The sequence below is a fragment of the Prosopis cineraria genome, unplaced genomic scaffold (assembly GCF_029017545.1).
Source record: "Prosopis cineraria cultivar Desert tree isolate PC_DT_omini unplaced genomic scaffold, ASM2901754v1 PC1, whole genome shotgun sequence".
In the NCBI taxonomy this organism is placed as follows: Eukaryota; Viridiplantae; Streptophyta; class Magnoliopsida; order Fabales; family Fabaceae; genus Prosopis; species Prosopis cineraria.
Window position 1 is genome coordinate 47,340,245 of NW_026555332.1, and position 19,188 is coordinate 47,359,432.

At 34.9% G+C, this 19,188-nt stretch overlaps 1 protein-coding gene across 5 annotated transcripts in view; it reads left to right on the forward strand.

Annotated features, from left to right (window-relative positions):
• Positions 1–18,145, forward strand: part of LOC129322416 (protein SHOOT GRAVITROPISM 6-like) — a 31,580-nt gene extending 13,435 nt beyond the window's left edge. For 3 of the 5 annotated variants that reach the window (XM_054968747.1, XM_054968759.1, XM_054968765.1), the window contains 28 exons: positions 689–818; positions 920–999; positions 1,407–1,542; positions 3,012–3,093; positions 3,758–3,900; positions 3,997–4,077; positions 4,156–4,256; positions 4,725–4,963; positions 5,037–5,146; positions 5,267–5,398; positions 5,523–5,597; positions 5,685–5,818; positions 5,947–6,019; positions 6,242–6,373; positions 7,202–7,380; positions 7,460–7,582; positions 8,123–8,183; positions 8,269–8,364; positions 12,689–12,789; positions 13,870–13,975; positions 14,083–14,196; positions 14,278–14,352; positions 15,274–15,372; positions 16,530–16,601; positions 16,696–16,781; positions 16,880–16,973; positions 17,268–17,375; positions 17,625–18,145. In XM_054968747.1, coding sequence (XP_054824722.1) covers positions 689–818; positions 920–999; positions 1,407–1,542; positions 3,012–3,093; positions 3,758–3,900; positions 3,997–4,077; positions 4,156–4,256; positions 4,725–4,963; positions 5,037–5,146; positions 5,267–5,398; positions 5,523–5,597; positions 5,685–5,818; positions 5,947–6,019; positions 6,242–6,373; positions 7,202–7,380; positions 7,460–7,582; positions 8,123–8,183; positions 8,269–8,364; positions 12,689–12,789; positions 13,870–13,975; positions 14,083–14,196; positions 14,278–14,352; positions 15,274–15,372; positions 16,530–16,601; positions 16,696–16,781; positions 16,880–16,973; positions 17,268–17,375; positions 17,625–17,804 — 3,142 coding nt within the window. In that variant the 3' untranslated portion in view covers positions 17,805–18,145. Of the gene's footprint in view, positions 1–688; positions 819–919; positions 1,000–1,406; positions 1,543–3,011; positions 3,094–3,757; positions 3,901–3,996; positions 4,078–4,155; positions 4,257–4,724; positions 4,964–5,036; positions 5,147–5,266; positions 5,399–5,522; positions 5,598–5,684; positions 5,819–5,946; positions 6,020–6,241; positions 6,374–7,201; positions 7,381–7,459; positions 7,583–8,122; positions 8,184–8,268; positions 8,365–12,688; positions 12,790–13,869; positions 13,976–14,082; positions 14,197–14,277; positions 14,353–15,273; positions 15,373–16,529; positions 16,602–16,695; positions 16,782–16,879; positions 16,974–17,146; positions 17,376–17,624 lie in introns of all 5 variants that reach the window. The other 2 variants (XR_008596260.1, XM_054968754.1) reach the window with 2 other exon arrangements.
• Positions 18,146–19,188: the final 1,043 nt, after the last annotated feature.

Genomic DNA, 19,188 nt, shown 5'->3' on the forward strand with positions numbered 1-19,188 from the left:
CTAAACAGGTAAGAGAGGATGTGCATTTGCAATCTGAAGGTGGCTTACACCTCCATAGTTCTTGCTTCTGAATTCTAAGAGAAAACCAAAGTTGCCCTAAATTTAGGACTCAATAATTGCTGCCTTCATTACAGCTTATTTTCTCTAGCCAGTTAGATATATGGTTAAGACCAACCATGAATTTTCACCTAAGAGATTAAGCGTTGGATGAAATGGTTTATGACATAGAATTTGAGCCTCCATGATGAAGCAGTCGAGAGTTTGATATTTGCCGTCCCTATTCTTGTGGGTAGAATTATGTTTGAGCAGAAGATATGGAGGGTTTGTGCCTTATTCATCCTTGATCTGGAAAACTTTGTGTGTGTGTGTGTGTTCTTTTCTGGGCTGGCATTGATGCCAAAACTGAATAATGAACATCCACTTATTATTTTAACACTTACTTTATAACTCTTATTTTAATAACATAAACATGCTCTTATCCAGATACGTTTAAAAATAAGATCATGACGGCTCTCAACCAAAAAAGAAAAGACAGTGAGAATGTAAACTTGAATTCTTTTGAGAATGAAGACTGAAAGAGCTGTAACACAGCCATATTGTCTTACCCCATAGTTATCAATATGGCATTCACTTCCAATTTTATTAAGTTTGGAAAGGAGGTGCAAAATGACATCGGTCTTGAATGCAGATGCTTGGGAATGCTTCTTCAAAAGGTTAATGACAGACCTTATGTTCGTGATAAGATAGATTGGATGTATATACAGGCCGACATTTCTATTCCAACCAATAGGCTTGGGTTAGCTAAAGCAATGGGATTGGTACTCTCTAGTTTTCTTTTGTTTGATGGTCTTTCCATTTCTGGTTGCTTATTAATTTGGCTTCCTTTTTTTCTTTTTTTTTTTCCTTCTGTGATTATAAGGTTGCTGCTTCTCACTTGGATACAGTGTTGGGGAAGCTGAAGGATATTCTGGATAATGTTGGACAGAGCATGCTTAATAGGTTTTTGCCAGACTTTTAGGATTAAGAGTATACACTTTTCTTTTCATAATGTTTTACCTATTATTAGCATGTATAATTTATACATTATTTTGAGCAGTCTAAGTTCAATGCATTTTCTATTGAGAGCAGAAAAGGTTGCTGTTTCTACAATTTAATTTTGTGCAAAAAAAGGCGCTTCCCTATCTGATGTGCTAGCTTTTTGAAAACAAGTCTGTCTCTAAGTAGATGAAGCTGTATTGTTGACAAATGGGGAAGGTTGCCAGAATGAGACATTTTGTTTCGGAATAGAACGATCAAATTTTAAATGCTTCAGAACATGATAACAATGTATTCATCAGCTATTGTTTTTCTAATGTTTCCGGTTCTACTCTTTTCAGCATTTTTGTGTTTGTGTTTCATCTGTACAGGATACTGTCATTCTTCTCTGATAGTTTTAGGGCGGAAGAAACTGATGACATACATGCAGCTTTGGCTCTAATGTATGGATATGCTGCAAAGTATGCCCCATCAACCGTTATTGAAGCCAGAATAAATGCCCTTATTGTAGGTCTTCTCATTCTCTCTGCTTATGGCTTATTCTTTTTATAATTATCTTTCTTTGGTTGTCTTGATTTTGGAGAGAGATTATCATTTGATTGTTATTTTTATTTTTTATTTTTTTGAAGAAAGGTGAAAGAGAGATTACCATTTTAATTTGTTAAATAAGATGTCATTTTACTCTAGTAAGCTTGCCATTTTATCCTTCCCCTTCCCCCAGCTCTACCAAAATGGTTCCTGCTTCACAATGCAGTATAGCGTATTGCTCAATGCTACGGCTCTTGGCACTACGCCACATTATGCAACTTTCATATATCCCCACTTTAGCTGCGCTGTGAGAGCTATTTTCTTGTAGCTTTAGCCTGTGCAATGTGCTACCATCACAGTATAGAAACGGGGCACTGGTGACCCCAATTTAAGTGATTTTGCAAAGGCTACAACCAGCAATTCACTTGTCCCATCCTTGGACAACAACAACAACAACAACAAGCCTTTATCCTTGGACAATCAATGTTAAATAGTTTATTATTCATTTTACCATATCAAGAGCATGGGAAGAGGGCACTGGCATCCTCCTCTTGTGATCTTGATATGGTTGTTTAGCTAATAGAAATCTCAAAAGTGAGAGGATGTTGAAGGAATGCAAAACGGTGATCATCGTGATGATGTTTGAAAGTTGATCCGTTTCATGTTAAGTGCTTGATTTCATGTTGAAGAAAAAGAAGTGTTTGATTTCGTTATTTGTGGATGATTATTATTTTATGTTTTTTTAGGTGAGGCTGGTTATATATATATATATATATATATGTTTGTCCTTATCACGTGTCTTGAATTTTCTAAAATTATGCGTTATATGTTCACATACTTTGAAGTTTGCACAACATACATATTCTATGCACTCTAGTATTTTGTAAATGCATTTTAGTTGGTTATAGCGATGGTATCCTTGGCTTTTAATCTGTCATATCTGTTTAATTTTGAATTTTTTGACTAGAGACCTGCATGCAGTTCCCTATTGATGTGAATTATGGTAGGTGCTTGCCTTTTAATTTGGTGCAATATAAGGGATGTATACGTAGAATCTAATTCATGTTGCAGTTATGCATCAAACTGTTGAGCAGAGTATACTTCTTCGAAAGGGAAATACTAGAGCAGCTGCTGTATCTGCATGAAATCCTCTCACTTAATTGATAGGAAGACTTGCTTGCTGATTAGTGAATTAAGAACGAGAACAATTCTGGAATGGTGTAATTGGTTATTAATTATCAATTAATGTAATAATTCCATGTGTTTGCTTGAAAAGCGTCTACCTTTTCTTCTAGGATATTTAAATGGATGATTATATTTCTTGAAAGACATAAATATCTCGCTTAAGGTTGATATCTATTTAAGGAAATGAGTTTAAAATAAGGTAAAACTGATTTTGTTGCATTTAAATTTTTGGGGATTGTTTATTCTATTTAATTATACTGCAGGGGACCAACATGCTTTCAAGGCTTCTACATGTGCGAAACCCCAGATCCAAGCAGGCTGTCATTACAGCAATTGATTTATTAGGTCAGATATATTTATTATTATAACTTTGCAATGTTACTCCTGTTTTCTGTTTTTACTTTTAGTACGGTAGTCCCTATGGTTTTTCTTGCTACATGCTGGGTATTGGGATATTTTTGTCAGCTTGTCCCTGTTGCACTTTACATTACAGAATATGCTGTTAGTCCTAACAGGAATATTGCATTTACAAACCAAAACTGAATGAGGCAAGTGATGTAAAATTGTAAATTAAACATGCCGCACTGCATCTGTTATGCAAAACTCTCCCTTTATTGCTGATGTTATGTATTTATTCTTTGAGAGAATTGTGTGAAATCTATTGTTATCAATAGCACGATTCTTCCATTAGCAGATTAAACATGCGCCCACCCTGCATCTTTGGGCATTTTTTATTGTGTTTTCGGGAGGCAAGAAATTTTATTAGACAAAGAAGAGGAGCGCATTGTGAAGAATTGATGTCCTCCTGATTCCTAAAAGAAACCAGAACATTCACTGAAGAAAAAGAGGATAAATCGTGATAAGCATGACAATGCACTTTCTGTGATTGAAAGATGTGGATGGCCACTCACTTGACTTCAGCTGAAGCATTTCAAGAACAAACATGAAGTTGTGTGTCCTGATAATTTCGTGAAAGAATGAAATTATTGTGATTTTGATGATATTGCAGGTAATGCTGTTATTAATGCTGCTGAAAGTGGCATACCATTTCCATTGAAAAGAAGGGATCAATTGCTTGATTATATATTAACGTTGATGGGTCGAGATGACAATGATGGTTTTGCTGATTATAATGAACTTTTACGTACTCAGGTATGCATAAGGGTTGCGGACCTCAGTTTGAAGACATTTGGTGAGCTTTTGTTACACATTTTGATTTTTTTGGTTTATTATTTTGATGTTATGCAGGCCCTAGCTATAAGTGCTTGCACTACATTAATCTCTGTAGAGCCCAAATTAACAGTCGAAACTAGAAACCATGTAATGAAGGTATGTGCTCTCATTAAATTTTAGGAATGTATCAGTGACAATGCTTCATCAATCTGAACTTCTAGATGAATTTGACAGGCCACGTTAGGGTTCTTTGCTGTGCCAAATGATCCAGTAGATGTTGCCAACACCCTCATAGAGAACCTGATCACTCTATTATGTGCAATTCTTCTCAGAAGGTAATTTAAGTAAAATGATTTACAATGTTTTGCTTGAGTGTTTATTTTTTAAGTTAGCCGTCCTTCTGAATGTTGCCATGCTGTACATCATTTGTTACTCTTTCCTTAGGTCTAGTTTATTACCAGTTCTTCATTCTAAGCAATTCATAATTGCCATGAGGGTTGGTGTTGCATTTTATTTACTGTAATATGATTTATGAACGTAACTTAAGAAACAGTCCCCTCTCTCGTGTTTACACGTGTCACTGACTTCTCAAGATCCATTTGAAGGTGCTAGGTTTTTTAGCATCACACTGACTTTTGTTTATATGAAGTTCTTTCTTTCTTTCTTTCTTTCTTTTTTGGATAAACTTTGTGTACTATATGAAGTTCTCTTTAACTTGTACTTGTTTTTTTTTTTTCCCAAAAAACTTGTGCTAGCTGTTGATAACATAAATTTGTGCTAATTATTGATAACTTACAATTTAGTGGAGAGGATGGAAGAAGTCGGGCAGAGCTTCTACTACATGTTTTAAGGCAAATTGATCAATTTGTTTCTTCCCCCATTGAGTATCAAAGGAAAAGAGGCTGTCTTGCAGTCCATGAGATGCTTCTCAAGTTTCGGATGGTTTGTGTGGGTGGGTATTGTGCAGTTGGCTGCCGTGGGATTTGCACACATAACAAGCAAATTGACCAGACTCTATATGGAAACTACTCAAAGCTTACAAGTAAAGATTCTTTATTAGAACACTTCAAAATGTCTCCTTTTTCAATGCATGTTAATTTCTTTTTCACTGCCAGCTGCGTTTATATTGCCAAGCCGTGAAGCTTTGTGTGTGGGAGATAGAGTTATAATGTATCTTCCACGTTGTCTTGACACAAATTCAGAAGTTCGAAAGATATCTGCTCAAGTAAGTAACTGAGCCTTTTTTCCGTGGACTGAAAAAAAAAATAATAACAGTCTCACCTAAGTTCCAAAAATCCTTTCCCATTTTGATCTTTGATTATTGAATGATATTTTCATTGGGTAGATTCTTGATCAACTCTTCAGCATCTCTCTCTCTCTTCCACGGCCTGCAACTTCTTCTATAACTTCTGAAGATATAGAATTGTCATATGGTGCCTTGTCTTCTTTAGAGGATGTTATAGCCATTTTAAGGAATGTGAGTTCATTAATCACTCTATTACCATGCTTTATTTTTCTCTTTCTTTCTTTCCTTCAATTGATGTAGGACAGAGAAACTGAAACTGAGATACATATCTTATTCGTTTCCTAAATTTGTTTAGGATACTTCCATTGATCCATCAGAAGTTTTCAACAGGATTGTGTCCTCACTCTGCATCTTGTTGACCAAGGATGAGGCAATTCTAATTTTCTACTCTCTTGTTGATTTTGTTGAGATCTTTTGGCCAGCATAGATGATGTTTTCATTGATGATTTTTTGGCAGTTGTTGGTTACACTGCATAATTGCTCTGTAGCAATTTGTGATAAGATCAAGCAGTCAGCTGAAGGAGCTATTCAAGCTGTTATTGAGTTTGTTACAAAGAGGGGGAATGAGCTTAGTGAAATTGATATCTCAAGGTTTCTTGACTAGTTTATACACAGGAGAAACTGCCCTTTTACCCGCCAGGGGGGTGGGGAGGTGGGGTGGGGTTTACCTGGTAAATTTTGATGTTTACTTATATTGAGTGTTGACATGTTATGTATAGGACAACCCAATCACTGATCTCTGCCATTGCTTACGTAACTGATAAGCATTTGCGTATGGAAACTCTTGGTGCTGTATCCTTTTTAGTTTCACTTTTAAATTTCATGTCACTTTAACATTCAAGGTGTATTTTCTTTCTATCTTTTCTTCCCATTAACATTCAAGGTGTATTTTCTTTCTATCTTTTCTTCCCACTATCTTTTTGGGATCAATATCATGGTTTTAGCTGTTTTTTTTCCTTCTCTTTCCCCCCTTCCCCTTAGAGTTCTATATCAATCCTTTACTGGGTAAAAAAGATATCTTCCATGGCTGAAAACACCAGTCCAAAAATTGTTTTTGATGAAGTTCTGGCTACTGCTGAAAGGGATATAGTGACAAAGGATATATCTAGGCTCCGTGGTGGTTGGCCCATGCAGGATGCATTCTATGTGAGTTGGTGCAGATTTTGTTTCTTTTTCTCTTTTCAAGATTGTGTCACGTTTTCAATCTCCAATTTATGTTTCTTGTATACTCCTTATTATGATGGGTAAGAAGGATTCCCTTGAACTTCCTCAGCCACTAGAAGGAATGCAATTATGTATAAAGTGTTAACAGAGGTCCAAACCAAAGCTAGCCATTAAATTGAGTTCGTTGGTGGTGTTCTGATTTCCTGTTTATAGTAACTGTTACTGTTCTGCTTTGTTGGTTTCTTGATTCATTGGCATTCAAGAAATTTTTTAATTTTGGGACCTGGATAGATGTTTAATTGATGAATATTCTTTTGTTCCTTGAGCTTCTAATTCCATATTTTGTTCTAGTAGTTTGTGTTTTCAGGATTTTGTGATGAATCATCACTAGAATCTTGATAACGAGACTGAATTCTGTCAAGTACATTTTTATTTTCCTGAATTTGTGCCATTACTTGATGACAATATTTTCTAAAAATTAGAGGATTAGGAGGTATTGCAAGGGGATTAGTTGGTTGGATGTGAAGTTGTTAAAAGTTGACTTACGTTTCTAGTTTCAGCTAATGAGGTATGAGGCAAGTATAATGTGTGATTGATTTGAATATACTGTTTGTTACGTTTTATCTATGTTAGATTATCTTCTTTAGGGTTGTAACAACTCCTCTGTTCCTATGAAAAATAAGTTAGTGAATTGCTATAATGACAATGTTTTAGCGCTCATGTGATTGCATATTTGCACGTGACAGGTGATGAATACAATTCTGAGTGATTGAGTTTGTGAAAATGATTTATGGACTTTATTTCTTCCAGGCATTTTCTCAGCACATGGTGCTGTCAACATCTTTTCTGGAACACGTGATATCTGTACTTAGCCAGGCTTCTATTTTCAAAGGTGATTTGGACAGTGCTGCAGATAGCCATGTTGTTGACAGCCAGCCAGAGGATGGCATGCTGCAGGCTGCAATACTAGCTCTTACTGCTTTTTTCAGGTTCGTTTATCAACTTCGCATTATTGCATCTAAGCTATATTTGGATGATCTGTCTGGCAAGCCTCTCCTATTGATGCAGAGGTGGGGGAAAGATTGGAAAAAGGGTTGTCGAACAAAACTATGCCTCAGCTATATCTGAGCTAATGCTGCAACTTGGAAGCTGTCATGGTCTAGCTAAGTCGGGTCAGCAGGAACCATTACAGTAAGACTCTATCTAAACTAAGAAGAATGAACATGGAATCAGAATACATTACTGCAGTGACCTTGAAAATTTTAAAGTCCAGGGTTCTATTTGAAGTGCACATGGCTATGTCTCTACTTAGAGCTGCCTGAGTCATTGATTCCTAATATATAATGATTACTAGAATATTCGCATCCATAATGGTTTGCTTATTAATCTGTTTTAATTGGAATTTCAAAATAACTAAAAATAACTTTCTTATGAACAAGCAAAAATACTCTGTAAAATGTCCAAGTATTTGGAATTTCCTTACTGATTCACCACCTTAATTTTCTGGATAATATTTTGGTCTTATGGTTGAGTTTGATATTCTGAGAACAGATTCATTAACGACTCTAGAGTTTGATATTCTGAGAACAGATTCACCAACGACTCTAAACTAAGTCTAAGCTACATATATTAACAGAGACAATATGCTTGGAAAAAAAAAAAATACTTTAACACTCTTTACGCAATCGCTTTTGTCAACTCCTGTTGATCCTGTTTAATTTCTTTTTGTAGGTGTCTTCTTACTGCGTTTCAAGCATTCTGTGAATGTGTTGGTGACCTTGAGATGGGCAAGGTAGACATGCTTTAAATTTTCTCCTTTAGGGATGGAAAATACAGTCTTGGGAACAAAGCTGTAGTAAAATGATTTATCTATCCAGATCTTGGCTAGAGATGGAGGACTGTCCGAGAATGAGAGTTGGGTTAATCTCATTGGAGACATAGCTGGCTGCATATCTATAAAGAGGCCAAAAGAGGTATTATGTATGCTATTTGATCTTGCTTAACAACTTAACTAGGCGATGTAGAAGGGACACGGGCACCTGGGAGAAGTAACAAGATAAACCTGATATTCAATGCCAGGGATAAAAGTTTAAATCTCCAGAGCAGGTAGTGGGCCTAATACAGGTGATTCAGACAATCCTAATTCACAGAGGCCACAACTGATATAGCCTATAGCCAGCTCACCTATAGCAGATTGGGCCAAAAGGCAAGCTGATTTAGCAGCCCATGATAGGCCAACCCGCAACCCATGGGTTGGCCTGTATTCCCATTTATATATATATATATATATATATCATATAGGTGACTCAAGTAACCCTAATTCACAGAGGACACTACTTACTACACAGGCAATCCTAACGTGAAAATAGGTAATAGAATTGTTGGATACTGTGACTCATGAAGCTGTCACGATTATACTTTTTCTATTTTTAAGGAATAAATTATCAAGACTGTCTTTAGGATTTGAATATTTTATTTGTTAAGATTTAAATATTTTATTTAATCTTTATCTGATGTTGAGTAGAATTTTTTGCAAGTTAGCTTTAACAAGAATTTATAAATAATTGTTTAAATAGCTTAATTTTTTTTTTTAAAAACTCGCTTCCAAGAAAAACTCTGTAGTCTCATTCTTTATTTTCTTTCTCAACGCTGTATTTTGGAAATGGCTAACATTTTTATTGGATCATGTTTCTTGAGTTACCTGTGAGATTGAGTGAATAGAGAAAACCTAGATCCAGAACTCTATAACTTCCCCCTGCACAAATAGAAAAGCCAACAACCTGTGGAATGAAGCATCTAGGGTGTTTGATGGGACAAAATATCAAGTGTGGGCTGTTAGAATGGAAGTATATCTTGATGCTAATGATCTGTGGGAAGCTGTTGAAAAGGAATGTGACATTTCATTGTTGCCAGTAAATTAAACCATTGCACAAATTTAAGAAAAAAAATCATTTGGAGATGAAGCAAAGAAAGTTAACAACAACAACAACAACAAGCCTTTATCCCACTAGGTGGGGTCGGCTACATGGATTGCAAGACGCCATTGTGCTCTATCATTTATCAAGCTTTTAGGAATATTATTAATTAAGAGATCGCGTTCAACAACTCCCAAGAGTGTTCTCTTTAGGGGTGAGCAAAACCGAACCGAAACCGAAAATCGAACCGAACCGAATCGAATTTTGTCTATTTGATTCGGTCTATTTGATTTTTCGGTTCGATTCGATTTTTTTATTTTAAATATTTCGGTTGATCGGTTCGATTCGGTTAGTAAAATTTAAAATCGAATAGACCGAACCGACCGAATTACATATAATTTATTAATTTATAAATTATATTTAATTTATAAATTATTTTTATTTTTATTTTTATTTTTTATTTTAATAAAGAATAAAAAATAATTACATCACTTGAAACCCCATTTCAATCAGTCACTCTCATTAGTAGGTGTTGTGACTGGATTATGGGGTCATTATTTGATCATCGGTGTTTATTTGTGGTTGTTTATTTGATTATCCATGCCTTTATAATATTTGAATTTTATATCATATGGGTGTAATTAGAATGGGCTTATATTAAAAAAATAAATAAAAAAAAGGCCTAATTTTATAGTGTTGTTTGTTTTAATATTTAAAAAATGGGCCCAATTTTAATAGTCAAAAACGAAACCGAAAAAACCGAATTAACCGACCGAACCGAATTATCAAATTTCGATTCGGTCCTTGTTCGGTTCGGTTGGCTTATTCGATTCGATTCGGTTTTCATTTTCAGTGTTATTCGATCGATCGGTTCTGCATATTTTGGAACCGAACCGAACCGAACCGACCGATGCTCACCCCTAGTTCTCTTAGGCCTTCCTTTACCTCTCTTAATCGGACTCAAAGTTATATGCTTCACTATTCTCACTGGTGCCTCCCTTGGTCTTCTTTGTACATGCCCAAACCATCGCAACCGATTTTCTACCATTTTTTCCTCAATAGGTGCCACCCTCACTTTTTCGCGTATGTGCTCATTTCGAATTTTATCTTTACGTGTATGTCCGCACATCCATCGTAACATTCTCATCTCTGCTACTCTAACTTTATGCTCTTGCTGTCCCGTTAGAGCCCAGCATTCACTACTATATAACGTTGCCGGTTTGATAGCAGTGCGATAAAACTTTCCTTTAAGTTTATTAGGCACCTTACGGTCACAAATAACTCCTTTAGCTTTTCTCCAATTAAACCACCCAGCTTGAATTTTATGTGAAATATCTCCACTGATTTCGCCATCATTTTGAATAATGGCTCCCAAATATCTAAACTTTTCCACTTGAGGTATAATTTGATCTCCCAATTTCACTTCCAAATTATTTTCGAATAGTCCTTTATCAAATTTACAATATAAATATTCCTTCTTACTTCTACTCAGACGAAAACCTTTCGACTCCAATGTCCTCCTCCATAACTCAAGTTTGCAATTAACCTCTTCTCTTGTCTCTGCTATAAGAACTATATCATCCGCGAAGAGCATACATTTCGGGATTTCCTCTTGAATATGTTCCGTCAAAACATTTAAAATCAAGTTGAACAAATAAGGACTCAGAGATGATCCCTGATGTAGTCCAATCTTTATAGGAAAATTCTTTGTTTGACCACTAGTCCAAGCAAAGAAAGTTAACAGCAAGGGCAAATTTGTTTGCAGTTGTTTCTTCATGCTGAATTTTGTCTGAGAGTTTGAGATGCAAGAGATGAATTAATTAAAAAAAAAATTCAAGTTTGACAAGCTTCTTGACGTTGTCAACGCAAGACTTCTTGATGCTGATGTTTCTAATTTTAAATTAGTTCAAAAGAACCTAGTCGCAATACCATAAAGATTTGAGTTATGATCTCATTTCTGGAAAGCTCAGATGATTTGTCAGGCATTACAGTGGTATAATTGTTGAATGCGTTGTTGGCATAAGAACAGGGGAGACTTATGAGGTAGGGTCTGTACGAGCCAAATCATATAACACTGGTGGCAAGAACAAGAAAATTAGAAACAACAAAAATAAAGCCAAAGCAACAACACTCAAGCCTTTCCTCCTTCTCCTCATCAAAGAAACCAATCACCCCCAAAACAAATGCTTGTGGAAGCTGGATGCGGGATGTTACAAGTGTGGTCAATTAGGAAAAGATGTGCATGACTCAACAGCACCAAGTAGAAGCCAAAGCTTTTGTAGATCAGCCAGAAGAGTTTTGTGTGGTATCATGCTTTTCTATCAACAACTCTACAGAAAGCTGGCTTATAGATGGTGGTTGTACAAAGACTTAAAATCTTGAACTCTTCAGAGAGCTTGACGCAAGTACTATCTCTAGAGCAAGCATTTGAAGTCGTGCTTCTACTAACATGAAAGACAAAGGAACATTGGCCATCAAAGGCTGCACAAGTTTGAAACTAATTTATGATGTTTTCTATGTTTCTTAAAGTTTTCAATCTTTTGAGTGTTTCTTAATTAGTAGAAAAAGGATGCAAAGTGTTCTTTGAAGACAAAATTTCGTGATTAAAGATAAAGAAAGCAAAGAATTGTTCAAAGTTCACATGTAAGGCAAAAGCTTTGCCTTGGATATGGTGAGAGGAGTCAGTTCCAGTATACAAAGGAGAAATTTTCACGGAGCAACCTGAAGATTTTTTTCTCTTCAAGGACAGAGAGAGAAGGAAAAATATGCAAAGTCCTCAACATAGAAGAATGTGATCCAATTGCCACTCCAATGAATCAAAAGAAGATATTTGGCAAATAATATGGAACCAAATTTATGGATGACTATCAAACTATAATGACCAAAAAGTTTGGCACCCAAAGTTTAATAAGCAACTGGTGACAGCATATGAAGCAATAGAACTTCCAAAGGCTGGATTTGGTTTCCTGGGTCAAAAGCCTGGAATATACAACTCCAGAGTCAAGGAGGAGTGTTGGATAACTCATGAAGCTGTCAAGATTTTATTGTTGCTATTTATTGGGAATACATGGTCAAAGTCGTTGTTAGGATTTGAATTTTTTTTAAAATTTAAATATATATTTAATCTTTATTGAATATTGTTGATATAAAGTAGATTTTTCTTCGAAGTCAGATTTCATGAGAATGTAAAAATAATTGATTAAGTGGCTCGATAAAAAAAAAAAAAGAAAAGAAATCTCTTCCACTACAACCTCTATAGCCTCCTTATTTTTTCTCAACATTCATTTTCCAAAATAACCAACATCCTCTGTAGCCTTTATAGTCTGTTTCTTGTCCTCAATTAGATGTGTTGACAAGTTTTCTTGTATGGTTGAAATGTTAGATACAAAGTATTTGTCTATTTTTGACAAAATCATTGGATCGACTCCATAAATACCATCGGGAAGCTGCAGCGGCAGCATTGTCAGAATTTATTTGCTACAGGTGTGTATGGAATAATACCTTTGATTTGGTGCCCTTAATTTATATTGAAATGATTTGTTAAATTGATGTCTCTGCCCTATTTTGAAATTGTTTCCTATTAACTAATGTTTGCAACAGCATTTTTGTTAACTAGATCATTAGAATTATATAAACTTTCAAGGGGATGCAATGATTTTTTATGAATGAGATGGGCCTTTATGTATTTCACGGAGTCTAACAAATGAGTTGAATTATTTGACTTATGAATAAGACAACTTTCTATAGATCTTAAATTTTGTATTGAATATTGATATTGATAGGATGTGAATGTGTTATTAAAGGAAAGTATTCTTTCCACATGATGGGTTAGGGATGCCTATAATGTGTTACTTGAGTCGTCTTCATTACTGAACGTTCATGTTTGAATCCCACCTGGGGCCAGATTTAACCACGAATCATGTGTATATTTAGTTAAAGAAATGAGTCTTGCATGGTTAAAAGTATTTATTGAAAAAAGAAGTTATTCAGTTTGGCAAGCACCTGGATACTTTGCTAGTTTACTTGCAATCCCATTCTGCACTCCTGTTCTGAACCTTCACCAAAATGATGCTGTTAACATCTTTGCCTGAGTTCTCAACATCGTCCTAGGAAAGCAGTCGTTAAGAAATTTGAGGCTGTCATTGCCATCATATTAAATTCCAGTTAGAAGTGACAGATCTCATCTATCTGCTTGAGGTTAATTTTTGGTGTATCTGTAATCATATGTGTTGTTATATCTTAAGTATAGAAATACATTTAGTGCGAAAGGCAAGTAAATGTATAATTATCCTTCTTCTTCTTCTTCTTCTTCTTCTTCTTCTTCTTCTTCTTCCTCTTCTTCTAATTTTTCGATCATTTACAGATGCTATTGGCTTCTTAATTTTCTTTTAGAGATTTTTTTTTTTTGGGGTTCCTTGTTATCTTGTTTGAGATAGCTTTGAAGTTATACGTGAGCTTGCATTTATAATTAATTATTAGATATTTTCTCATTCTGTTTTGTTGTATAAATAATCAGTTGTATCCTCTTGAAATTCTTATTGGTTCATCTCACCATTGATACAGCAGCGGAGTTAAATCATTCCTGGGGCACATGATTGAGGTTTTGTGTCAGCATGTATTTGATGAATCTTCAACTGTTCGACGTTTATGTTTGAGAGGGCTAATAAAGGTGTCATGTTTTTCTTCTAAATACATAATCTGCCATTTGACCATCATTTCTGTAGATTCTCTTTGGGATCTCTTTTAAGTATGGTTTCTTCTAACATCAAATTGCAGATTCCGTCGATTAATATTCTGGAGTATGCAACTCAAGTTTTAGGGGTCATATTAGCTCTGCTGGATGATTCAGATGAATCTGTGCAATTAACTGCTGTATCATGCTTGCTGATGGTTAAGCTTCTTTATCCTGTGCGTGGTTTTCTTGTTTACTGTAGAATTCAGTTATTTACTTATTGCTTTTGGCCTGTGTAGATCCTTGAGTCTTCACCTAATGATGCAGTTGAGCCCATTTTGCTTAATCTTGCAGTGCGGCTTCGAAATCTTCAGGTTTGTCATTGTAAAATGAGTTTTTATTTGTTGCTTTGATCAGTACAGTGATGTATCTGATATTCAGCTCCTGTGAACGTGTAGCTGAAAATTTTGCACTAGATCATTTCGGCTGTAGCATGAAGATGACTAGATTTCTATATTTCTAAATTTCCCCTTTTTACTCTCATGGTTTTATCTGGTGGTGTCCATTAGTGGAAAATATGCCACAGGATGTCTTACGTAAAGGATTTAAGTGTAGGATTTAGTGACATGCTATTGAACATTTATTTTCTTTCTTTCTTTCTTTGATTAATATTCAATAGTGTATTAAGATAGTGTTTGTGGGATATTTTCAAAAGATTTGTAATAGTATAAAACTGTATAAAAAAAAAAAGATGTCTCATGTTAGTTAAAATGTTGCATAATAATGCATGCCTCTGCTCGTCATTTAGAAGATGGATGTTAGCTTCCTGGAAGCCCTTGGTAGTCAATATTGTACTGCTAGAAAGATGTCAAGCAATTGGGACGTATGAAAATATCATAATCTTTATAGGATATTGTAATCTTATGTAAATATGAGTTGTACGATTGTAAGGTAAGCTTATGCATTTCTATTTTTCTTTTCAGAATGTTAGCTAGGTTTCTGTTTGTAAAGTTTTTTCCTATGTTTTGTTTTTTGAATGGCCTTTCTGACAATGGTCAACATAGTCTATAGGAAATTTATGTATTATTCAAGTAGATAGTCGGCCATTCGAGTTTTGATTGTTATTCTTGTTCTGGCCAAGAAGCCATGTGGTCACCATATTATGGGCAGAAATACATCATTTGTTTTTATTTGTCTTATTGAAGTCAAAGCTGATATTGAATCTCTTAATGCCATTTGTGATATACTTACCAATTTAGCATAAACTGTGTTTAATAATAAATTCCTAAAAATAGGCAAGCATGAATGCAAAGATGCGAGCTAGTTCTTTTGCAGCGTTTGGAGTGCTTAGCAGTTATGGAATGGGAGCACAAAGGGAGGCGTTTCTTGAGCAGGCATGTTACTATGAATGTATAAATTCTACAAGTGAAACATTATCCGAATTATTTTATGCAGTTTATAGTTGTCATACTTGTACATTTGTAGGATGGACATATAGTGTTTGATAATCTTTTCTTGATTAATGCTCTTTCACTCATGTTGTCTGCTACAATTAAAAACACTTCCTTAAGTACTATTGACCGGCAACAGGGCAGGGAAAAAACGAAAGTGATATTGATAAAAATAATGTTGTTACAAAAACATTGAATGTAATGTTTTCTCGTTTGAATGGTTTGGGGCTGCCAACATGATGGTTGACCCAGAAATTTGATCACTTTGTTGCCTGTGCTGAAAGGCCCAAAAATCATTTTCAAACTCAACTGGCCCCGTTTACTTGTATTAAATCGAATGATTTTCCATGTTATGAAGCAAGAGGATGAAGAAAAGCACAAAATAAGATTTGTTGCTTCTAGGCTGTTTATCATAGCATTTTCCTCTGCATCACTGCCAAAGTTTGAACTTTCTGACATTTCTCATTACCTTCGTCAAAGATCTCAATCTCATTCACAGAATCCAACTGTTCTATGTGCTTCATGGGGGTAGACAATTTTATATGGCAGCGAGCTTGACTTGTTTATATTGGATTTTTCTGTGTCTTCAGCGTAAACTACCCATTTAAAGATTTTGTTATGCAGATACGTTGGGAACAATCAATATATATTGTAAAATTTTTAACTATAAAATTCATGTCAAATTGTATTATTTACAGGTCATAAGTAGCATGACTCTTTCCTTGAATTCTGTGTATTGCTAGTCTAGCAGTAAGCAATAGAGGGTTAAACATAAGCTTAAGTTAATATGAAAGAAGCTCATTGTTTCTGAGTTAAATTCACCCGCTAAAGCACAACGTTTGGCAATGTTGAAATTCAGGAGAAATCAAAACTGAAGGAAAAGAATAGTACTATCATGGTTTCTTCGTATGATCTGTTTAAAGATGCTTGCTCTGTACCTGTTCTTGTTTATAAATATGTGATGAAAAATCAAACGTTTAAGAGAAATTTTGTTGGTATACACGTTAAATTGCCAGATCTGCAAAAATTACAAATCTATTTTATTTTACTCATCTTATAACAAATTTATCAGTAGTTTTAAGTTGATGATTATTTTAAAGGTACATGCTGCGGTTCCTCATGTTGTTTTGCATCTGCATGACGAGGATGTTAGTGTGAGGCAGGCCTGTCGGGTAATCAGCTTTTATATTCTTGAATTTTCATTAATTGGAGTTTTGGAGAAACATTTGTTATGAAATTTTTGTTTTCAAATATATTAATTGACAGATAACCCTGAAGCGGGTTTGCTCAATGATGGATGGTGAAGGGTTGCTTGCACCGGTGAACACGCACAGTTTCCTTTCTGATCACCGGTATGGTTTAAACAGTTCTCAACTTAATTTTAAATAATTCAAGGAATATTTCTTCATAAGGAAGAATATGACGCCTGGCTGCCTTTTTATGTTTTCAGAAGTAACTATGAGGACTTCCTCAGAGACATTGCCAAACATTTTATCCATTATCTTCCCTCCAGAGTTGACACATATATGGCATCAACAGTTCAGGTTCTTATATTTACTATGTTATTTAAAAAAAAAAAAAAAATCATTCAACTTATTCTGCCTTAGATCATAGCTAGGTAATAAAAATAAATGAACCAGCACACGCCCTTTCTTTGTGACAGTGAATTAATCTTGTTTTGTTTATTAGGTCTAAGCAATGCTTATACTTTTATCAGGGGATGCTCTATAATTTTTTCTGGTTTCAGACTTAGCCTGCTTTATGAGCCCAAAGATCAAGTATATTACTCAGATCTAGGACTTTGCAAAATTTAACGGTTTACTTGCTTGATGAGGCAGGCTTTTGATGCCCCATGGCCAATAATTCAGGCAAATGCTGTATACTTCTCCAGCAGCATACTCTCTCTATCAGACGACCCTCATGTCTTAACTCTCTACCATACACAGGTATCTATCACTCCGTCCCTCGAATTAATGCAATGGACTCTCATTGTGACCTTTCATTACTTTCTTCTCAGGGGCATTTTTGTCATAATAACATTAATTACTCTTAACATTCCGCAAAATTCCTTCTAAATTGAAGTGTAGATCATCGAAAAAGTCCACCTTATAATAGGAGAGGGTGGGAGTAGTTTTGTTGCGATTTTGGAGCATCACAGCAATAGATGAAATTTTACATGATGTATTTTCCTTCAGGTATTTGGGATGCTGGTGGGCAAAATGAGTCGATCGCCGGCTGAAGTTGTCAGAGCAACGTGTTCTGCTGCTCTGGGCTTGTTACTAAAATCCTCTAATTCTTGTTCATTGTCCTTGACTCGGCTAGATCGAGTGGACTCGGCACGGAGGAGACATGATCCAGAGTCTACCAGCAGTTAAAAGGAGATGGATGAATTGTCAAGAATCATGATGGGCCTTGAACTAGAGTGTTTTTTTATGGAAGAGATTGATTCTGCTTATTTGCAGCATCCTCTGGGCACCGTTGGCTAATGTGTTTGGTGTGGTGTGTACGTACATCAGTTACTCAGATCATTTTTGTTTTAATTATTTTCCGTCTTTTGTTGTAAATGCCATTTTTCTCCCACTTTATTTTTATTTTCATTGTACATTAATGATGTATAACAGGCTTGACGTGCTGAAGGGATGTATATAGATATTGGTGCTTTCTTGAAGTATTACAATTCAGCTTCCCGTTTGGGAAGGGTTAAACTTGAAAATAATTAATTGCCATGGAATAAACAAATTAATATTTATTAAAAATGAATGAATCTGATCTTTATTTTTTAACAGGTGCTTCTCAATGTTATAAAAGTGGCTGAACAGCAAAGTCGTCTTTAATTTTATTATGTATTGACATTGATTGTATTAAATAGTGATATTGATAATTCACGTAAAATGTGTACTTATACAGAATACAGATATTTTAGAGATTGTCAACTTCTAAATTATCTCGATAGAAGTTTAGCAGAATGTAGATTTTTTTTAATTTCTCTCTTAACCAACATTAGAATATCATGTTTACCATCGAAACTTGTGTAGATTGATGCTATAGCTCTGTAGTGAAATAAAAAATTTAGTAATAAAAAATGTCTTCATGTTATTGAATGATAATACGTGAAATTTAATTATTTACAAATATAATTAATATTACATAATTTAAAGGAGGGAAAAGAAACTTCAATGTCATCTGGTATAATATCGGGGGTCAGGGCATTACTTTCCAGAAGCAAGGGGCTCTTTGCTATGGTCCAATTTTAGAAAAGGATTTCATATATTGTTATTCAATAATATTTATATTAATCTCTGATATGTGTTTGCCTTACATATCCTACATCGCAGACAAATTTAACATCCCAGAAATTCTTTTCCGGGAACGAAACTGCATGTTCTGTCTCAGGTGTATGCACAATGGTCGCCTTCATGAAGTTTGGTCCAACGTGTCGTCAGAATCATACAAAACAAACTTCGAAGTTTGGGTTGCCAGGCAAGCCTGACCGAATTGAGATGACCATTGTTCAGTTATCACTTATCAGGATACTAATTGGCACGTTCACACTCGATACATTTACCAACAACCAACAAAAAAAAAAAAAATCATGTATGTCACTAAGTTTCGTCATAAAATTTTTTTAAATTTTATTTTTAATAATGATGTAAAATTCTTTGAGAAAATTAGCTCAATGACCTTAAAAAATATAACTTTCATAAATTATGGATGAGGTTTTTAAATATTTTAAAATATAATTCATTCATAAAATCAATT